This window comes from Heliangelus exortis, chromosome 3, assembly GCF_036169615.1.
Source record: "Heliangelus exortis chromosome 3, bHelExo1.hap1, whole genome shotgun sequence".
NCBI lineage: Eukaryota > Metazoa > Chordata > Aves > Apodiformes > Trochilidae > Heliangelus > Heliangelus exortis.
Window position 1 is genome coordinate 75,606,753 of NC_092424.1, and position 22,517 is coordinate 75,629,269.

The 22,517-nt window shown below is 35.8% G+C and overlaps 1 protein-coding gene across 5 annotated transcripts in view; it reads right to left on the reverse strand.

Moving 5' to 3' along the window:
* KLHL32 (kelch like family member 32) overlaps positions 1–22,517 on the reverse strand; it is a 127,238-nt gene that overhangs the window by 82,216 nt on the left and 22,505 nt on the right. For 4 of the 5 annotated variants that reach the window (XR_011725330.1, XM_071741292.1, XM_071741289.1 and 1 more), the window contains exons 2-4: positions 19,420–19,508; positions 16,589–16,769; positions 1,201–1,308 (exon numbers count right to left, since the gene is read on the reverse strand). Coding sequence is in view for 4 of the 5 variants with exons in the window: in XM_071741292.1 (XP_071597393.1) it covers positions 1,201–1,308; positions 16,589–16,769; positions 19,420–19,442 (312 nt within the window). In the remaining variant the exon portion in view is untranslated. Of the gene's footprint in view, positions 1–1,200; positions 1,309–16,588; positions 16,770–17,298; positions 17,363–19,419; positions 19,509–22,517 lie in introns of all 5 variants that reach the window. The other variant, XM_071741291.1, reaches the window with a different exon arrangement.

The following is a 22,517-nucleotide window of genomic DNA, read 5'->3' on the forward strand; positions in this document are numbered from 1 at the left end:
GCACAAGAAACATTCCATGTTTCATTTCCATGAAACCAAAGCTTTCAGCAGAAAGAACAAAAAGTTTATCAATGTACACTTATCTCCAGCCAATTTGGTAATACAGCATGGCATCTGTCTCATTTATATGAAAGGAATCTTTGAATACTATGGTAAACATAGTAGCAGAAGCACAGAAATGTCAAGGTCTAGTCTCTAAGGCCAATGCTGAAGTAAAGCTGTTGTGTGGACTAGTGATAAAAATAACTATTAAAACAGACCAAAAAATGCTAATTGATTTCCTTTGAAAAAATAATGTCATATACTTAACCCACAGTATGGAAACAGATGCCATCAAATTATAGAACCCAACAACACTGACACAAAAACATAACATGGATTTAAGCTTTCCTGTACAAAATCAACTAATAAGCGATATACATCATAAAATTAAATTGTTCTAACAGTATTTCCAGAAATAGTTTGGTTATCTACAATTTCAGAGCTGGATGTTAAAAATATCTGAGCTCACTATCCATGAACTCTGAACTAAGATTAAGTCATATAACAACACTGTCCAAACATGCACTGTACAGATATGGTAGGTTATTTTCTTTGGTTATATTTGTTGATTGGGGGTTTTTTTGGTTAGTTGGTTGGTTGGTTGGGGGTTTATCTGGTTTTTTTTGTTGTTGCTGTTGGAGTGGGAGATACAACAGGACCAGGATCATCACTCCATTTTCTGAAGTAACGTAAATATTTATATAGATACTTGCATTGCATCTGTCTTTGGACAGTTATATAATTTATCACAACAAAGCTTATCAATATTTACTGTTAGGAAAACACCAAGGGTGTTGTTCCTTTCTTTTGACATTGGTTTAGTATGCAGAACTAATTCACAAAGTTATTTTGAATAGCCAGGCCACCAAAAAGGAATATGAGTCCTATATGGTTCACTGCCTGGTAACAGTGCACATGAACGGTGTTTTAATTAGACAGAAAACAACTAACACCACAACAACAAATAAAAAAGCTAACACAACAAGCCAAAAAACAAAACCAAACTACATAACATCTGTTAAATCAAAAAAAACCTTGTACAGTGCACAAGGGCAAGGGACAAGAAAAGTACTTCTGGTACATTCATAAAGGTCACCGACAGTTTTTATTGCAGGTTTTTTTCATCTGTGTCTCTTAATTTGAAGAACTGTACAGTACCTGTCCAGTATATGCAAAGTCCAGGGCTTGTTTTAAACCAAGGCTTGTGACACCATGCAAATTCACCTCATCAGCTTCACTTTCAACCATGCAGAGACTGAACATTGCCTACAGAAGGAATAGAAATATTATTAACCTGTAAAAATTAGCCCCAGTGAAGGTCCAGGAAGAACAGAATTTATTACTCCACCTTCCCTAACCTTTGTTTTTCCTTCGATAAGAATTTTCAACAGACGTGGCACAGCTGTCCTTCTAACTCACAGATTTTCAATACTAGCCCCATAGCAATCAGTCTTGGAACTGAGTATTTTTATCAATAAAGAAATAAAAAATTTCTTCAGGAAAAACTGAAAAAAACCCCTCTTGCCCATGTATAAACATTTCCTAATTAAGTAATTCAGGTGAAATCAATGGAAATATTCATATAATAAGGAGTCATAGAATTTAAAAAGCCAAACAAACAAAAAAAACCAACCAAAACAAAAAACAAAAAAACTAGACTCTGGAAAAGAAATTCTATGCAAACATCACTAGAAATAATACTTATGTATAGTATGGGAAGAAATATGCCATAAACAGTTCCTTCTAAGAGAAAAAGTTGCAGTTAGCATATCATCTTTTATAAACACTCTGATCCAAAAAAAACATCTCAGACTGGAATGTAAACAGTATAATACTCAAATCATTGAATGCTGACCAAAAATGGGGATGCAGCAACCAAAAATTACAACCACTCCTATACCTGTTATTGCTCCAATTTCCCAGACGACAAAGCCTAAATTGAAGATTGGAAATGTGTGTATGGAACTTCTCCGAAAGGAAAACTGAGGGGAACAACTGCTCCTCTTATCACTCTGACTTTGCAGATCAGTCTTCAGTGCTTTCCTGAACTGATGCAATCCTACTTAAGACCTCAAACCCTTGTAGGAATATTTTCCTTCCCACCCCTGTTAGACTCCTGTCTTTGCCCCTCACTCTTCCCTCTCAGACTGTGCCTCCTACTTCTTCAATCCTTCCCTCCCCTTATCAGTCCCATTCTCCACTAAGATAAAATTCCAGAAAAGCAACCTTTATCTTTGTCACTCTCCCACACATTTTTTAACAAAATATACAACTCACAGTGTTTAGACAGTAAACTGTGAACAAATAAACTGAGCAATTCTACCATCTGTCATTCCTAAGAGAGTCTAAACCTACCCCCTGGAGGTTTTGTGCCAAACTGTTAATGCCTCTAGAGAGGCTACAAACTGCACCACGGAGAACTCCAGATAAGGTGTGATTCTTAGGAATGTACCCTCTGCTCTTCTGGTCTCTGCTCTGGTTGATGCCTGCAGAAGCCACAGCAGTCAGAAATAACACTGGTTTTCCAGTATGCAACCTGCCCACCAAGCAACACTGAGTTTAAAGGGGGGAGGGAAAGCCCCAGCCACTCTTAACAGTTTAGCACATAGCATTCACCTAGATACAGGCAGCTTTTTTCAAAAACTGAGTGTTTCCTGCAAATGAGTAATTTCTTCTGAAAGTGTTAGCATTTCCATCATTAAAATACCATAATTTTACATAAATCTGTCACCTGTAAATCATCCAGTATAAGCAAGAGTGATATTTATGACATGGTCAATTTTTGTATCTTTGAAATTTATTTCCATAAAGTCATATCATTACTTATTCTAAACTGACAACAGAAAAGAAGCATCAAATAGTTTAAAAATAACAAACAAATGTAGTAAGACACAGACATGAAATATACCTAGATGGAAAAAAAAATATATTCTAGCAAGATCAAACTTTTCTAATTCCATTAAAAATGTCATCAGTTTTGGACATTTCATTTTCGTTTAAGATGTATCAAAGGAGCTCTAACAGCTATTGTGAGGCTTCAGAGCTTGCCAGGAGCTACAAGGTACTCATCAGCCACCTGCTCCTTGCAAAACCAGACCTGTAATTTGTATCTCAAAGAGACAAGCTTCTTTTCTCATGTATTCACTACTAAATAAGCTTTTTGAGTAATATTTCCTTCATTTCAGTTCCGGAAAAAAGAGAGTAAAATCTCAAAGCAACACCTGTCTCCATAGCTCTTAGAGGAGTAGATCTGCACGAGTTCTTTACGCTCAGTTCTCCCACACAGTGCCTCAAGAAAGGCTGGAAATGCTCAGTAATACAAAATCCTGCATTCTTTTATTTTGTGCAGCATCAACTATCTTTACACTACCTAGCTGTACATAGAAGCCATCAAAAAGCAGGTTTTGTGAGCTTAAATAGATCCATCAGTTAGACTTTTAACACAAGGCTAGTAGCCTAATTTATTTTTCACTGGGGTACATTAAAAACAAGGGAATAAGACAAACAGGTGGATGTACAAGTGACAGACAAGAAAAACAATGAAATATAAAATGTATGGACAAGTGCACAATTGGAAGTCAACAAGAAAAGTTACCAAATTTGGCCAAACACAAAATGTTAATTATTTTTAATTTTAATTTTCTTCAGTGATGCTAATATTTTGTACTTTGTTTTAAAACATTTCTGCTCAGACAAAATAAAATCTTTGAAAATGCCTCATTTATCCTCCAAGACTTCCATGAGAGTGAGCAGTACAAGTTGCTAATATGCTAAACAAAGATATATTATTTTTATTATAAAACACAATTATAAGGGAACTAATATTTTCTTCCTGTTCCTTTAAATGCCCAGGTCTTGTTTTGCCTTTCAGTCACTCAGTGAGCCAATATCGTGGGAAATAGTGAATCTTTAAATTCTACTGTTTTAGTCAAGATTTTAATTAATTAAAACAATTCCCCAGAAGAAAAGTAAATACAATCTACTTGCCATTCTGTGGCAACTGTTCCAAAATTGTGACATCCCAGTTTTGGAATACCACCTGAGCTCACTCATGTTTAAGAAGCTACAAACTAGGGTGGCCTCATGTTTTTGGGGCAAGCTAACACTTTATTGGCTGTAGAAAGAGAAGGGAGTAATCAACCCTCAACTTTTCTTCTCATCTTGGTCTGAAACAGAAATAAGATCTATTTCTCTAAATAACATATTTATCTTAAAAAGAAAAAAACAACAAAAACCAAAAAAACACCCGAAACAAACAAAAAACCAAACAAGAACAGACAAAAACCAACAGAAACCACAAAGCAAATAATCTTCATATAAATATAATCAAAGCATGTAAAAACTTTCAGCCTTAAAATGTGTACTTCAAATTAACATGGCAAGCTGCACTACAAACTTGCATGCAGTTTTGCTACTTTGTCCTCAGAAGCCAAAGACACCTTTCTAAAATGGTTTCTCCTGCAAGCACAGAACACTCAAGATGACAAGAGCTCAAACTGCACACAACACCAGGGTGACTGGGTTCACATGTCAGATCTGATGAAAGTGGGCAAAATAGCTTAAGCAAAAGATGCTTAGCACAGTCATTGGTTGCTTTCCATGCTCAGCTTTTGTGGCTGCTCAGCTTTCAAAAGCCAAATTCAAAATGGATGTAAAACATCACCAAATCAGAAAAATACATTGCTGTTAAAAGAAGTGTAAAGGAAACAAAAAGTATCAAGGTACATTGATTTTATCACTCACAGCACTGCAGCAACACATACATCCTTCACAACATGCAACTTTTAGACTTGACACAAGGGTGATAGAAACACAAGACCATGTTATAAATCCCAGAAATACAATTTTCTCACTGTTGCAGTGGTGAGATACAAAATTGCTGTTTGCCTGCCAGTAATTTTCTTAGTCAGATGATTCATATCCATGAGATTAACGATCTTGCTCTCATTTGTACACATCAATCTCACAGCCATGTCAGGCCTTGCAAGCAGTAAATCATCTTGAAATGACTTAACCAAGTTGTACAATCTTTTACACAAGGAAACTTTCTTGTAAAAACACCAAATTCCACACAGCTTATTGCCCTTTTAAAGGCAAGGAACAGAATCATAAACCATACGCAGCCTCAGGAAACAGATAAATGAAAATAAAAAGAACAAATGGTTATACTGTTAAAAAAAAACCAAACACAGTGACCAAAATTATAAGTTACTAAGTAATGTGACCTGGGGAAACAAACTTAAATTCTTCTTTTGAGCTTTTATAAGTTTATAATATGTGAATGTTTCCTTACTGCATGTAAAAAAGTTGTTTGTTCTTACATAACTACCATGTTACATTTGGCGTTGTTTTCCTCCAGATTCAAGCCTGTATATCCTAAATCAGTCAACTTTGTCCTCTGAAGTCTTTCACACACTGAAAAACATATCCATCAATACCAATTGCATGAAATATGATTGAGTCTCATTACATGAATCTTCTGAAAAAAAGTTCCATATAAATTCCCAGAGAAAATATCAGAGAATGTCAGTTACTGATAACTGAACCTGCATTAATTCAGCTTCTGAATGAAATCTACCTAAAGATCAGTTTTTAAGCATTTGCCATGCAACTAAAAGGAATCCTGTATAATGAAAAGGTCAGCTATCATTCACAGCTCAAGGGACTACATAAAGAAATTAGAAGGCAGACAATTAAAACTGAGCAGCAAAATAAATGACTTTATCCACAGCGCTGAAAATTCCACTGAACCTTTGGTGTTTCTTCTTGGTGTCAGCCAGTGATACCTTATTACATAGTGCCTAAGTGCTTACCAAATCAATGATGTATGCAATGCAATTGTTGAAATGTACAGTTAATACAAAAAAGATACCACATTCTTAGTATCTTTAGAAAAAAGTAATGAAAAACTAAGAGCTACCCTGCTGTTTACAGGACTGAAGGATGTGATATTTCATATAGTGCATATTCTTTTGAGATTAACCTGGCAAGAACAATGTAATTTGCTTGATTGTAACAAGGCACAGGGTTTTTGTTATTCCCAGTCATAATAAAAAGCAATATAAACATTTGCTGCTAGTAAATCACATTCTTGCCTGAGCCTACATCTAGCATAACTAATATTTTGATAGAATTTAGTAGTCAGTGTAATGTGTCCTCCTCAAATTTCTGCTTAGATGCATAAAAATAATTTAAGACATGAGGAAAAAGGACAGATTATAGCATACTACTCCTAATGGGTTGCTGGATCATCACTAAAAAGACCTATATTCAAAAGTAGTCTCAGTTATGCTATAGAAACAAAACAACTACAACTAGTTACAAAAAATTACAAACAAACTATAGCAAACCCATATAAAACCAAAAAGAAATAAACAGTGAACTACTACAGTGAACAACTTTATTAGTTCCATTATTTCAAGACAAATGAGTTCTCATAGATGGTCCTGAATATGAAAATTATTGTTCTTTTTTGTAGCAGAAAGAAAGGCAACTAAATTGTAAGGATAGAAATCTGCAGTAATGTACAGTCTGTCCTAACAAAAGTTACTCTTAAGCAGGTCTGTCTTTCAGAATTTAAAGGCAGCAGCATAACTAAAACCAGATTTCTTTCCAGCATCTCCAGTCAAGCACAGAAAACTATGAGTCACATTTGCAAATTTTGGCTTAAATTGGTTTAATGCTTCTCAGTGAATGTATAAGCCTATTGTTCATGTCCTTTGATCATTTCAGCAAGTGATATCAAAAGTGAGCCCAAAATAAAATTAGAATAAAAGTCAGTTAGCTCTTGAACTAGCACTTTTAACTACTACAATACATTTCATTCAGGGAAGCAAAGTTGCTTGCAATTTCTTTTTGTGGGAAAACCATGTCCAAAACTTTTACACCTTTAAGGGGCTTACTTTTAAAACCATATTTCATTCAGCTACGTCAAGTTTCCCACCTCAGTGCATATGTGGTGTAACTAAGTAGTTGTAATAGCAAAGCTTAATCTAACAAAAATGGAGCAACATAACCTTAGATATCATTAGAATTAACTTGTTAAGAATGAAATGTTAAGATAACTGTCAGTAGACACTGACATCCAAATCTTTCAGGCAATAGTAAACTATGACAATTTTGTTCTGTTCTGAAGCGTAACTGCAAAAACATGTTGGTTACAAGAGAAACATAATGCTAAAATTTTATATAGTGTATTCTAGAAAGGTTTGTACCAGGTATCATTCTTGTCTGGCCTGTTTTATGAGGATTTGAACTAAACACCCTTCATAACTTAAAAAAATACCATTTTCCATTATGATTATAAATTCTGTTTTCCATTAAGATTAGAGCATAATTTTATGAAACAAGTACTATGAATTTCCACCAACATATTTAATAAATAATTTTAGACAAAGATGAAAGAATAAAACCAGCTCACTAACCATGTTGGGGTTTTTTTTGCTTTCCATTTTGATAAAAGCCTATAAAAGTAATTAAACACTAACAAATTGCTAAATAAAAGAATGACTTGACTAACCAAGCTTGTATTAATATGGCAATCATTTCTCACAGTAGCTTTTAGCAGCAGATATGTGCTCTGGAACAAATGCCTCTACAAAATCATCTCAATTTTATTTGTAGTAGTCTACGATCAACTGTGATCATTTATCCCTTGGTTCTTCCTTCATCTCCAAAAAAACCATCTTCTTCCAGACTAACAGACCATGATGACCAATTTAAGTACCCCCTTAACTGCTATAGGCTTGACACCCACCCCCTTCTTGGTCAAACCATCATTCTTGTAGATTAAGTGCCAGATATGAGATATTCTGAAAATGCAAATGGACATTCTTGCACAAATATACACACAAATGTAATGCTGTTTTTATATATAAAAAATTAATAGCTGTAGCCTACTGCTGAGGAGTATGTTCTGCTGGGGCCTATCCATTACTTTTCAAAGTGGATTACTTTTACAAAGTGGATTCACAAAATGGTTTTGACAAAGGCCTTCAAAGGCCTTGTAGGCAAACTAGACAAGAGAGAAAAGAGATCGGTGACTGGATTAGTAAGTGACTGAATACATAAATCAATGAACAAGAAAAGAGCAGGGGGGTTTTCACAGGAAGTGTGATGGTTTCAGTGAAGCACCTCCATCAGGGCTATTTAACATACCCGCAGAAGATCTCCGAAAGGGTGAGAACAGTGCAGCTAAAAAGTCCATTGAGACAAAGCTATTCAGCGTAGTAAGAACATTGGAAAAATGTCAAACTCTAATAAGATTGCACGAGGTAAGCAGTTGTTTTCTAATATGGCATCTATAAAATTAGCATGTCAGAGAGTTTCATAAAAAAGTAATTCCACTATTCAACAATAGTATTAAAAAAATAATAATCAAAGCTTAGAAATTGTTGGGCAGCAGAGAAAAAAAACAGGAATCAACCCTATGCCCATGCAGAAACCTATGCTTTGCCTACTGTGGCATGCAATTCTTTCACCCACATCTCACAAAAGACATAGGAGAATAAAAGCTTCAGAGATGGTTAAAAAGCATCATCAGGTGTATGGAATAGCTTACTTTTAAGTTGCATCTGAATAAGTCAGAAATTTCCAACCTGAAAAAGAGATGGTTGAGTGCCATGAGAGGAATACCCAGGAACTGATGGTTCATTGTTATTTCCTTGAAGAAAAGTTCCAAGAATTATAAGGAATCAAATGAAACTGGTGGAAACCAGGCTGAGAACAAAGAAAAGTAGTTCTTCACACAACAGTCAGTGGGCCACCCTGTTAGAGAGCACAGTGGATGAGAAATCTTACACAGGCTCGATAGGAAAGAGGACAAAACCTTGGACGAGAGAAGTATTTAGGATTGTGGAATAGATAGGAATCACAACCTGCTCAGGAGATGCCCCTAAACTAAAAATAGCTGGGAAATTCTCAGGTACACACCAATCCACTTAGTCTGGTTCTATCCTATTTTTTTTTTTTTCCTTCTCTCCAGGCATCACAAACACCTAATCCTAAAGCAATTGACCAGTGATTCAACACAGTGTGGCCAGTCTTATGTTTTCATCCAATGCTGTAAAGAGTGTCTTCCTCTTTTGAGGCACTACCTATTAAGTAATAGATAGAAAGGCAATTTAATTCGTTCATCACACGCACATTAGGTCATCCAGTAAAAATGGATCGGGATTTGGGAGAGGTTTCAGATGTCTGAGTTTGAAAACAGGTTGACCAAGGCAGACCAAGTCCTGCCAAAAATAAGCAACCAGCAGCATTTTACAGAACGGTTCAAAACATTCAAATGTAAAGGTTCTACTTCGTAAAACTCAGCCTTTTACAAGATGAAGGCCTAAGGTGATGTGAATTCAAACACTCAATATCACACTAAAGTCTACTAAAACAAGGCTGTTAACAAGGTGTAAAAAAATAGCACTGAAGAATTTGTTTGAAGAAAAGTAATTTCTCTGAAACTTCCAATAAGCCTGATACACAGCATAAAAGGCAAAAGTATGTGCACTGTGATGGGCTGCTTCTTCAAAGAGAGAAATAGATAAACCCTGAGAAAGCATACAAAAGAAAACCAGCTATTTCAGCAGGTAAAACATCTTAGTATCAAGCTGTATGTACAGGTGCAACATATGGATCTTGATTTTATCTCTTCAGCAGTCTTGGTTCATTCTTTGGATATTTCTCATGTTGATAAAATGGTATATGGGTCCTACCCACAGAAGCCAAATGCAACACACTGCCCAAATAATTCACTCAAGCTTTGGAGCAGAAGTTGTTTTCATCTTCACTACACCCACTAAATGATAGATTTAATTTCTCTTGAGGTTGTGTAGAAAGATACTGACGGAAACTGCAAAACGTAGAAGAGTGTCTACTGCCTCCAATATTGTTCCAAAATATAAGACTTCTTCACCAGAGTACAGGGTCTGAAAAGAAAACAGGTACCAAACACTTCTCTACCACAGACCTGCCCCAGTAAATAGGTTTTTCACAGGCAGACACTTAGCAACACAAAAGTAGCAGCTGAGCTCAACTCAGCTTCAAAACACCTACTATAGCAGCACTGTAAAACTGAACTGAAGTAGCCTGGAGCAAAGATGGTAAATTGGCAAATACAGCAACATGGCTTCAATTATTCCTTTCTGTCCTACTTTTAAACTGAGAAAATTCATCAAGTGAATAGTGAGCAAACACCACATGTTGTTACAAGATTAATTTAATCAGAGACAACGAGCCACAGTCTCCTATGGCCTACCTTGCTAACTGCAGAGTTGATTCTGCCATACTAACTCATGGTGCATTTACCATATAGGGACTTAAAAGAAGAAAAAAAATAATCAAGAGAATAACTCAGAGAATAAGACATCATATTGTCTACCACCCCATGGAAGAATCGCAAGTAATGAACATACCATGAGAATTGCAACAGAAACATATTTACTGTGACAGAATAGCAACTGTTGGGAATTAAAAAAAAAAAAAAAAAAAAAAAAAAAAAAAAGCAAGCAAAACATCGCTGAGCTGTAGAAATTCTGACTGCAGAAAAGGAAAATTGTACCAGAGCCTCAGAGAATAAAAAATGATTAACTGAAAAGATAAGAATAAAAAGAGTAAAATAACCCAGATAATCTCCCTTACTTTGTCCACTTCCAAAGAATATTAGAATACTTAAAAAGCTTTAAAAGGTTTGAAAACCATTTTGTATAAACTTACATAGTTAAGCCCTGTGGTTTTTTCAGATAAATATTACACAAACCACCTCACAATTGTCCATGCTAGATTACTTCCAACAGTTTGATTAAATTTTGTGAAACTGTTGACAATCCCTAGATCAAACAATCTATTAAGAAGTGAAAGAATGTGTTGCTTTCTTGACATTCAACTGTAACTGGGTTACTGAGGAATCAGTAAAAAACTTTAATTTAATTTACATTTAAACCTTTATGTAAGGCTAGAAGTACAACTTTTTTAACAAACAAACAAAAAACCCTAGAACCTATTTTATTCAGGCCTCATTTAGGTTAGATATTAGAAAGAATTTCTTTACAGAGAGGGTGATCAAGCATTGGAATGGGCTGTCCAGTGAAGTGGTGGAATCTCCGTCCCTGGAGATATTTAAAAAGAGACTGGATGTGGCACTCAGTGCCATGGTCTGGTAACTGTAGTTAGTGGATCAAGGGTTGGACTTGATGATCTCCGAGGTCCCTTCCAACCCAGCCAATTCTATGATTCTATGATTCATCTTAGTTTAGGGAAGTATTTTTCCTAATGAGAAATAGGCAGCACCAAATTCTCATTTCCCAGTGTCTAAGTGTCACCAGCTGATACCAGCCAAGTCTCCACTTACTAACCCTCCACTCCCATCATAGGATGGGGAGGAGAAAATCCACCCAAAGGATCATTAATGCAGACAAGAAAAGGGAGGTTTTCACACCCCAGCTAAGGTAATGGGGCATCCTGTGGCTGATCTATCAGTGTATCATTGATGTGCCAGACTTCCAAATGAACAGTAGCTTTGTCTCCAGCTCCAAGCCATATACAGATAGAAATGAGTGCTTCAAACCACCCCACAGACTAGCATTCTAGCTTGAGCACTAGAGGAGGATTTTTGCACCAACTTTCAGGCTTACAAGTAGACTTGCTTTTCTTGGCCCTCTTTTTTGAATCCTTACAAGCAGTACACATATTTTCCCAAACCCGTTACAATAGTCTGGATACAACACAAACTATTCCTATAATATTATTCTACTACATTTAAAAGAATGTTGGACTTCAGCCCATACTGCCCCAAACAAGTCTGTACTACATATGTGCTCAGGAGTTGGTAAAAAACAGAGTTGGCTCAGAAACTACCAGATTTTTGAACTTTCCAGGCCCTCAGTTGAACAAAAAAAATAGGTTTCAGGAAAAGAATATGGATGGGAAAAGAGACATGGTCATTTCAGCTACAGATCACATCCATACCACATCAGTTACACCTATTTTTTTAGTTATCTAATAAAAAAGCAGGAATTCAGTTTCATACATTCAGACTAGGCAGTCCCTGCTCTCTCAGCCTTTCCTCACAGAGGAAAATCTCAGCTTTCTCAGTCATCTTTGTGGCTCTTCACTGGACTCTCTCCAGTATGCAACCATAACACTCTCATACCAAGGGCTCCTATAAAGTACAGCTGTGGGTTATCAACATTTTTCAGCCATGATCAACTATATGTATTACATAATGGAAAAAAATAAACAAATACTTCAGTAGTATTAATTAGGATAACTTTGTTTGATTTACAATAATTAATTGTTTTCATTTGGAAGCTTTTCCTCCACAGTAGACTTCCACTGCATTTACATTTACAAATTGTTTGTAAGTGCAATTGGCTCTGCCTTACTTGCCTGAGTTGTTCAGAACTCAGCAGAACTAGAATTATTCCAAACTTCCACCTCCATTTGTGATTTCTATTCAGAATAGCTTATATACAAGAAGGAGATGCAATTGAATGACAGAGACAAGCCATCCCATCAATTGAAGCAAAAATTGTTGTTAATTGCATTTCCTTCTTTCTGTTATCTTTAGACTTGTCTAACTTAGAACTTCAGGTTTCAATCTCACTAAAACATTGCTTCTGGGTGCTGTAGGTAGACAACAGGCATATAGGAATTCACTTCAAGTTACCTGCTAGGTAGTTAGTACAAGCAGTTAATATCCTAATGAAGGACATCCTTTGAATTATTTGAGTTGAAGAACCTGCAGTAATTATTTAAATAATAATTTTTAAAAGGCATATACAATATTTAACAAAGGAAATTATTCTATATGCTTGGGAAAATGAGAAAAGCATCAGTCAAATGAAAAATACAGAAGAAAGGAGTTTTTCTGACTGGAAAACCAATGCATTTTGCATAAGAAAATCTTGAGGTTATATAATCACCTGCCAACACTGTAAATGTCTACTAATGAAGTCATGCAGTAACATTTCATTTTGCTCCCAGAGGGGAAAAAAGAAAAATAATCTTCTAATTGGAAGTCAGTTTGCTTGCTAGAACAATCACAATGCACACATACTCACCAACTCACCACCTTGTCTGACTGCAAAAGCCTAAGACAAACAGAAGATACAGCATGTCACATGGAAAAAGGCTGTCTAAAATGTTTGTTGATTTAAAAAGAATTAGTAAAAAAATACATATGTTTATTACTCAAGTACAAGTCTTTTAGGGAGCTGACTACTGTCTTCCACAGCTCATTTTGAAAGAGGTCTTTCAGGAGATACTGAATAGTAAATAAACTGAAAAATCTAATTTTCAAGTGTTTAGTCTTTTAAGTCTGCATTTTTAATACAGTTTTTCTATGCAATTTCCTAAAGGATTTTTTCCTCAAAGAAAATAGCCCAACATTTTGGTGTTAAAATGTAAAAATATCAAACTTCCAAATCAGATGTTGTGCTTAGGATTTAAGTTCTAATGTTTTAGCACAGATGGAACTACAAGACTAACTATATACCAGCTTGTCACGGTCTGTAGCTCAAGAGATATTTTTTCCAATTTATTAGCAGGTGTTCACCACACTGCTGGAAGAGGAGATAGCAGACTGTTACCCTAGAAGGCTGGCCCTTAGCATTCTGCTGAAGCTCAGGTCTCTAGCTTTAAAAAAAAAAAAAAAAAAAAAAAAAAAAAAAGCAACATCTCTTTGTCCTTTTCCTCTCTTTCACATACTGTGGCTCTGATTCCTTCAGACAGTAACATGACACAGATATAGTTAACCTTCTGAAATGTTTACAAACTTTTCTTTGCAGTAAAAGAAAGAAATAAGTGATAATTTAGAAAAAAAAATGCTTCTCTTCTCAGATGACTTGTTATTCTCATCAGTAAAACACCACAAATTCAGAAGTAGATCCATCTAAATCAAATTGGATACAGAACATGTAGAAAACCATAAAAGTGTTCTGTATGCAAATATCCAGTTTCTTGTACAAGTGGTTTCACAAGAGTGGCAAAAAAGGAAAATAGAAGAAAAAATAATACTTGTAGACTTTTTCTGATAGAGCCCTGTGTAGAACTGAACATATTTCTTGAGCAGTCTGTGAGACTGTAAGAATTGCATGGCAGCCTTTCCAGATAGAGCTGAAGGTAGGTATATTAATCAAATACATGAGCCATAGAAACCAGAAGCTTCAGTAAACAAGTTCTTTGTGTCACACTGATGGATAGAGTTGCCATCTCAATTTTATTCAAGGCAACTCCATCATCTGATGTATCCCATCCACTGCAGTCCTGCACTTAGATGGAAAATAATTAGTAAAAAAAAAATAGTAAAAGGAAGGTTTCCCATGGCAATGACTTCTCCAAGATCAGAAAATCTTCAAAGTTCTTCCAACAACTCCTCCAAGAAAACCCAGGAAAAAATAAAGGTAGAAATCTCTGTAATATTAACAGATAAATCTAAAGTATGCGAGTCTAGATTTTAGAACCAGTGGAGAGAGATCTCCACCTCCAGATGGCAATTTATGTCTGTTTCTCTTCACCACCTCTGAACTAAGTTTGGCATCATTCTCTCAAATCTTAGAAAATGAATACTTGAGTAGCTCAAAGTAGGCAAAATCCCCCTAGATACAAAACATTAATATACTCGGTTTAAATACAGACACTTTTTAATCAACTCTTTCTTTTTCTATATTTTTAGTATATACTATATTCCTGATTCTAAGTTTGTTCCCCCATCTTCCTATAGCCCATAAATAAATATCATTTCACAATATTCTAACAATACGATACTTTTTTCCATTAATAGCAAAAACTGTTTGTCTGATTTAAGAAAGCATTAGTTCCATTTATAGCTTACACCTGAAGTCTAAAGAATACAGAATACCAAATTATAAATTTTTTTTAGACAGATGAATTACTAAATGCTGCATAAATTATTCTATTGTTTTATAGAATATATGTATAAATGGCAATTAGGAATTTGATCTATTGTAGAATTTTATTTTTTTTTTCCTTTTCTGTAAGGTTAATTTGCAGTAACTTTCCAGCAAATACCAGCTAACTCAATTGAAAATGACAGGGTGAGTCACAGTGCCACAAATCTCAAGGCTGATCAGTAAGTGAACAAAGTAGAAGCTGTTCTATCACAATGATTGAAGACTGGGCATAGATGCCCAGTCCATGATGTTACTATTCACTGGGTACAATGAGTTCTGAATTGAAAATATACCACAGGTGCAGAGGAATGATATGGCAGCCTTGTCAAACACTTTCTATTGACTCACAACAGTAGAGCAGCCCTGTAGTAAGTATATCTACTATCAACAAGTGTACATAACACTTTCTAGAGCTTGAGTCCTCCCAAAATCCTTCTCTGTTCACTGAGCTAAAAGGAAAGAAGTAGTAAACAATCTGTTTTAAGGCAGGCAAAGGGACTGTAACAAAACACTAGCAGCTTTGGAAGTACAATGTTGGCAGCAGCAGAACATTGAGCATGCAGACAAGTTTAAAAAATGAGCAATCAATTGGCTAAACATCACCACAGTAAAAGTAACATAAAGGTTGATAATATTTTTTAAACACACAGAATAAATAAATTAAATCTCAATTTGAAGTTAGAGACAAAGTTGACAGGGAGACAAAAATTCTGCTCAAGTAATGAAGGCTATAGAACAGTTGTCATACACTGTATTACTGTTGTAACAAAACAGTCACCGGAAAGAAGTTTGTAGCACTACAATTACAATGTAGGCAAAATATTAAATAAACTGGCTTTTCAGGAGAAAACAGACATTTAAATTAATTTCAGCTTTAGTCTCTGAATAACAGAATGACTCACACTTAAAAACTCCCCAGTCAACTAAAGAGCTGTAGACAGTCCAACATTTTTACCAGGTACATTATAATGAAGGTTAGTGGAATTGCTATATATAAAGAAGTCTCTTTCTATTAGAAAAAAACAGTTTTTCAGTTACTATAGCAGTTTTAGCACTTGCCACGCTGAGTTTCTGAATTAGATTTCACAAGGAATGTTGTAGTCTGTACTTCAAGAAAACTTTTGCTTCTGAAAATAAGTTTTATCACATTTTTAAAATTACCATGTCTTCTTTGAGGGTAACCACTTACATTACTCCAAATATCAAGTCTCAAGCTAACTTAAATTGCATTTGTTAATATTTAAATTTGCTCTCTTCCCTCTTCCATACTCTTATCCCAGCTATCTCAAATGTCAGCATTCTAACAAAAAACCAAACAAACCAAAAAACTCAAACCTCCCAATTTCTGACTTTACTGTGGGATAATATTCACAGAAACGCGTACTACCTATCTCTGTTGAGAGAGGGGAAAGGAAAACTAACCATAAATAGTCACAAAAAATTAATTTGTCCTCTGAACATTTTTTTCCTATGACATGTGAGGGTATTAAAAGTTGTATACTCTACTGAATGTGCAATAAACCTGAATTTTCTATAGGAACAACTTTAAAGCTTTTTCAGAATAACAACTATAATCAGACTTGTTTTCCCCTAGGGTTACTTTAAATGTTATTGTAAGAAAAGTAAGAAAATTTTGGACTTACTCTGAAGTAGTCACTGCAGGCTGCCAGGACTGCTTTATGAGCATGGAATTTCTGTTCTTCAGCAATAAGGGTGATATCACAAAGTATGCCATCACTTCTTTGTTGGTTCAGGGCTGCCAGGACAGCATCATTATGGGAGCTGGACTGACAAAGCCTCTGACCTGTCAGCATTTCCTGAACACTGAGAGGGAAAAGGTCAAAGATTTTGTCAAAAAAAACGTGGGAAGCAAGTGGATTGTGTCAGAAATAGAGATGAACTTGCTTCTAAGACATGGTATCTTGATCATTCTTGAAAAGAAAAAACAGTCATGATCCCTGTCAGTCAAAAATCTTTATATGATATTTGCATTAAAAGAAAAGATCAGTATAACAAAGTATTATGAAACCTGATTAAATACTCTAATTTTAAAACATCAGTTGTCTCATTTTCATTTGCTGCATTTGAAAGCAGATGGACTCAAAGGAGCAGTTCAGAATATTTTTTAAATTAAGTGAAAAGAATTTAGGGGCCAAGTCAATGGAGCAACAGAAAACTTGGCTTGAATTGCTGCACTAGTGGAAAGGAACATGTATGTATGCGTATATGTAACCAGTCCTACTGAAAAGAGTGAAGACTCAATGTCTCAGGTGGCTGTTTAAGTCTGATGCTGCATTACTGGATGTTTTCATATTATTTTGAAGTTGGGAGGGGAGGGGGAGACTTTCCACACCTCTAAATATCTCCTTGTATGAATATAGCATAGGATTTTTGGATTGCAGTTTCCTTTTCCACAGCTAGGAAGGAAAAGACAGTATAATTGCTGATGCAAGCAGAAACAAATCAACCAAACTTACAAATCCTCTTTGACAAAAAAAAACCCACTGCATATTTGAAATCTGTGAGATTACACCAATTTATGTTGCTTGAGAATTTAGGCCTTCATAGAAGGGAAGCTTACAGAAAGTCATTTCTGGTTAAATCAGTGTGTGTGGTTTACACATTTACACATACTTTTTTATTATTATTAAGGTGCAAATAAGCTATCATCTTTCCACTACTCATGTAATCCACTCCATACACTTACTGTACAGCAGCTGTGTGGCTGCTACCTCCTCCTTTCCCATCAACACACACTCTCTGTATTGCCTATCCCAGTCCTGCACCTTGTGCACCTGTAAACTCACGTAGCCTTGCAGACTGCTTTAACTAACCTCATCCTCTAAAAAGACAAGAACTAGAGCATTACCTGCATAAGAAGGATAGCCCAACTGGTATTAGACAAAGATAAGCTGAATTTCACCCCCTCTCTAGTAGATAAGGTTTCACACATGTACATATCCTACATTTGTTTCAAAATGATTCATTCAAATGATTTTTTTCCTTCAGCTGTTCTGTTTGTGGAATACCACTGATACTCTAAATGACAATTATCAATAAATGTAACTTGTTAAAATACAAGGGAATCATTTTTAACAATTATGTTTATTTCTGTACCAAAGTGACTAAATCAAACTAATGCAAGCTAATTATGCCTAAAAATGGTTTCTCTATTTCTGTTTTTATTAGCCTCTCTCTCTCAATGTTGTGAGGCAAGACCTTCATTCCTCTTGCGTTTTTTCACCATCATCCAGAGGTGAAAGTCCTTTTCCACAAAAAAAAGAACCATTTGATTCAACAGAAAACAGATCAGAGGGACAAGGCATGGAGGTAATAATTGTGGAGAAATTTTATATATATGTGTATGTGTGCATATATGCATATATATACACACACATGTATATACACACATAAATCAGGCATCTGTGGTTTTGCACTGAGCTCTGTCAATTCCTTTTTTCCAATTCAATGACCAGGATGAAAAAGCAACTGCCTGTAATACATGGATTAACAACATTAACAACAAGATGATCTTTAATATCCCTTCCAACCCACACCATCCTATGACTCTACAAACATATAAAGAACATATACACATGCAAGAGAATTTAACTGGCATTTATGAATGAAAAACCACTGTTTTATTAAACATAACATGGCCACTCGGTAGTGATGTTTTCTATTGATTCATTCAACAGCCATAAAACACGAGGAATTTTGGATTCACTTCTGATGCAGAAGCACAGAAGGTAATAGGGAACAAAACTGGAATTATAGGAGATCTCAGTAATATCAGGTACATCTCTGAGCTATGACATCCGTCCACGAATGTTAACTACTCTGTAAAAGAGAACAAACAGCGTGTAACACTAGTGCAAAGTTCTGCAGAAAAGCAACTAGACTGAAAGTGCTTCAAGAAACTAATTATAAATTTCAAACTCTCTGATGAGACAATGGGCAACACAATATGTAAGAAAGGCTAGACAGGCAAGCACAAGGTTAAGATTGTGTAAGAGGGAAAGACAGAACGGGAGATTCTAGAAAGCAAGAAGATGAATTTGGGATGAATGCTTTGAAACCATTTCAAAGAACTAGAAGAGTAATGTGTGTTCTGAGTAGTGCAATGCTACAAACACCAAAAATGATCATCAGCCACCAATTCAGATGCATGCATGAAAATGCCAGTTTTTTGCTATTTCCACAATTAAAAGTTCCAAGTCCAGGCAGACAAAAAAGAGAGAGAATGTATGAAGAGACAGTGGGTCCCAAATCAATCCCAGCCTCCCCATTCTTTTCTAGAGATAAATGCCAACAAGAATGTAATAGTTTGCAGATTACAACATGGATATGTATTTATTAATGTTAATTCCAACCTAATGAGAAAATATATTTATTTCAATTTTCTACTGTTAAGTGAAGCTTTGATATACTTCATTGTAGGTGTGAACCTCCTAGATGCTACCAAGTACTATACCTCAGGCACCTCTCAGATGGCATCTTTCAGTTTTGCTCTTCCGAATATCGAAGTTTATAATCCCGTAGGGAAAGCAGCAAGCATTCCAGCTAGAAAGAGAGAAAGGAGAGGAACATTATAAACATAGTATAGACATCCTCAGCCTAAAAGGTCAATCCTTTCAGGATAGGCAATTCAAAAGCAAGTTCCTCGATTCCTCTACCGCAGAAAGACAAATCTTAGACATTAGAAGCACATGAAATTTTACTTGCTAGTATAGTATGAAACCGGACTCTCCTCTTGTCTTTTCTAGAAATTCAGACCTTATGATGTCAATTTCCTGCATCTACTGCTCTTGAGGCACGTCTCCTTTCTGAAAACTCAGAAACACATATTATTCCAAAAAGTGGAAGAGTGGTGAAAAAGGCCTGTCTAGGGTCTAAGGGGTTTGCCACACATCTAAAGTAATGCTTTGACTGTATTTTTTTCCTAAAGACATAGTTTTGTAGGGGAGAGGGAATAGGTTTAGTATATACTCCCAAAAGCAGCACCCAGTTCTATCAGAGCAACATTCTTGACTGATTAATCAGTGCTATGACCAAGTGCCACTGTAAGTATGGATGAACAGCAAAATGATGAAAGTTGGTGAAGGGTCTCAAGCACAAGTCTTATGATGAGGAGCTGACAGAACTGGGGTTGTTTAGCCTGGAGAAAAGGAGGCTGAGGGGAGACACTATTGCTCTCTACAACTACTTGAAAGGAGGCTGTAGTGAGGTGGGTGTTGGTCTCTTCTCCCAAATCACAAGCAATAGAACATGAGAAAAGAGCCTTAAGTTGTGGCAGAGGAGGTTTAGATTGGATATTAGAAAAAAATCTCCTGACTGAAAGGTTTGTCAAGCATTGAAACAGGGAGGTGTAATCACCTCCCTGGTTGAGTAATCATCCCTATGGGTATTTAGAAGACATGCAGATGTGATCTTTAGGGACCTGGTTTAGTGGTGGACTTGGAAGGGCTGGGTTAGGGGTTGGACTTGATGACTTGAAGGTCTTTTCCAACCTAAACATTTCTGTGATTCTATAAACAAACCTTCTGACAAATGCAAACAGTAAAATACATCCAAGCAGTATGATCAGATTTATAAATCCTATAGCTTTTTAAGAAACCAGATATTAAAGTGACCATGTAAATTAACCTCTGCTGCTTAATGAATACTGAAAGTTGCTTCTGTAATAAAAAGGATAAAGGACGCTGTAACAAATAATTCAGCCTAAAGTTGTAAAACCATTACAGATCTCACACAGATTTCCTAGTACCCGTGTGACAGAATAAGGTGAAATAAGTTTTCAGCCTCTGCTCATGGCCAATGTTCTCCTGTAAAAGCAGTCATCATCTTTAATACAAGGGTTTTTTTTTCTGCTTTCCAATTGAAGTTATGCCCTTTTTCATGCTCTTTTCCTCCATAAGAGAGGCTTCCACCAAGATCATCACCAACACTCTTTTGTAGTGTTACTAATTAAACAAACAAGTACAAATAATCCAGTTTTTTTCTTAAATTAATTTGTTCTTAATTTTGCCCTTTAATCATATACTAACTAGTAGTTTTACTTTGAAGGCTGCTACACTAACTTCAGAATACTCTGCAATGGATACATGGAGGCAGAATTAAGTCGTTAGTCATTCCTGAGATAGCAAACAAACAAGCATCTATTAATCTTTTCCTTAATTTTCTGAATTACAGTTCTTCATTCTACATACAAAACTACACTTCTTCATTGCCAGGGAGGCACAGTGACATCTGCCTTTCTGCAAGTGCTGTCACCATGCAACACAGCAGTGGAAGGACCAAGTAAAACCATCCAAGAGTTCTGAATACAATGAGGAATACTCTCAAGATTTCTTGACAACTTTATATTTGAGAGAAAGCAAAGGGAAACACAGCAAGCTACCACTTCACAAAGCTGAAATTAATAAAATATTCAAGAGATACTGGAAGATGCTTTTGTAGACAGAATTGATTCTCTCTTGCAAACACAGCCAGTATCAGAACTCCTTGAAAAGAGAGGTCAGAAAATTACCCAGCGAACTGATGTTTTTTTCCCTCCCCTAAAGAAAACAGAATATTTGTGAGAAGTTGCAACACAAAATTTGAGCCAAGTACCTTTCAAACAGCTCACTGAGATCCAAAACAGCTACCATACATAAGTCTCCACTGCCACCAGATACAACATGGGACATCCCTGTTCCTTTGATGATCTGCGCTTGGGGTGAGGTAGGAGAGCAGACTGCTGAGAACCCTAGGAGGTGCCTTCCAGTACAAGGAAACAGCAACTGCTTCTCCTCATATCTGCCCCTGCTGCTTCAGACCCATGCACAGTGACCATAAGGCTGGCCTGACTTTCTAGAAAGATCTGTATTCCTCATCTCCTCAGGATACAGTGAGAAAGTTTGGGCACCGTGCAATCCTTTACACTGGCGCCACTTATAGCCTTCACCCTGTTAATGACAAAGTTGCTTATCATCTTTACCACTAAACTTCACTGTATGGCACTGCATTAGTGAAGTTTTACTCTGCCTATAAACTCCTCTACTGTGTGAAAAACTCTTATTTTTTTTACTTTGAATTGGGAAATCCACTCAGTCTATTTCCACATTATCTAGAAGAATACTGCCTATCAAAAATCTCTTTTAAATAACTAATTTTAAACCTCACTCAAGCCAGCTAGATTTCAGGAAAGATTTTCATCTCATTGCACATTTGCAGCTTTCAGTTATCTTCTTAAAAAAAAGATGTCACATGCCAGTAGACATTAAAACCCGTTGAATTGCAAAACTTCCTACAAAAATTGAGGCTTTTTTTAGGAGTATAGGTAATGTATCTTTCCAGTTAGCAATATTTCATTTAGATATGTTTATTAATATTTGTAATTATAACTGTTAAGGTACATCAGAAAATGGTGAATCAACCTTACTTTCATTATTTTTTTTGTCCACCACACTAGATTAAGTAGAAACTTATAGAAATACACATACATAAAAATTCATTACTCAATATAAAACAAATTTAAAAGAAATTTTGCATTTCCCATTATTTAACTGCAAATAAAGTTGCCTTCCGTCC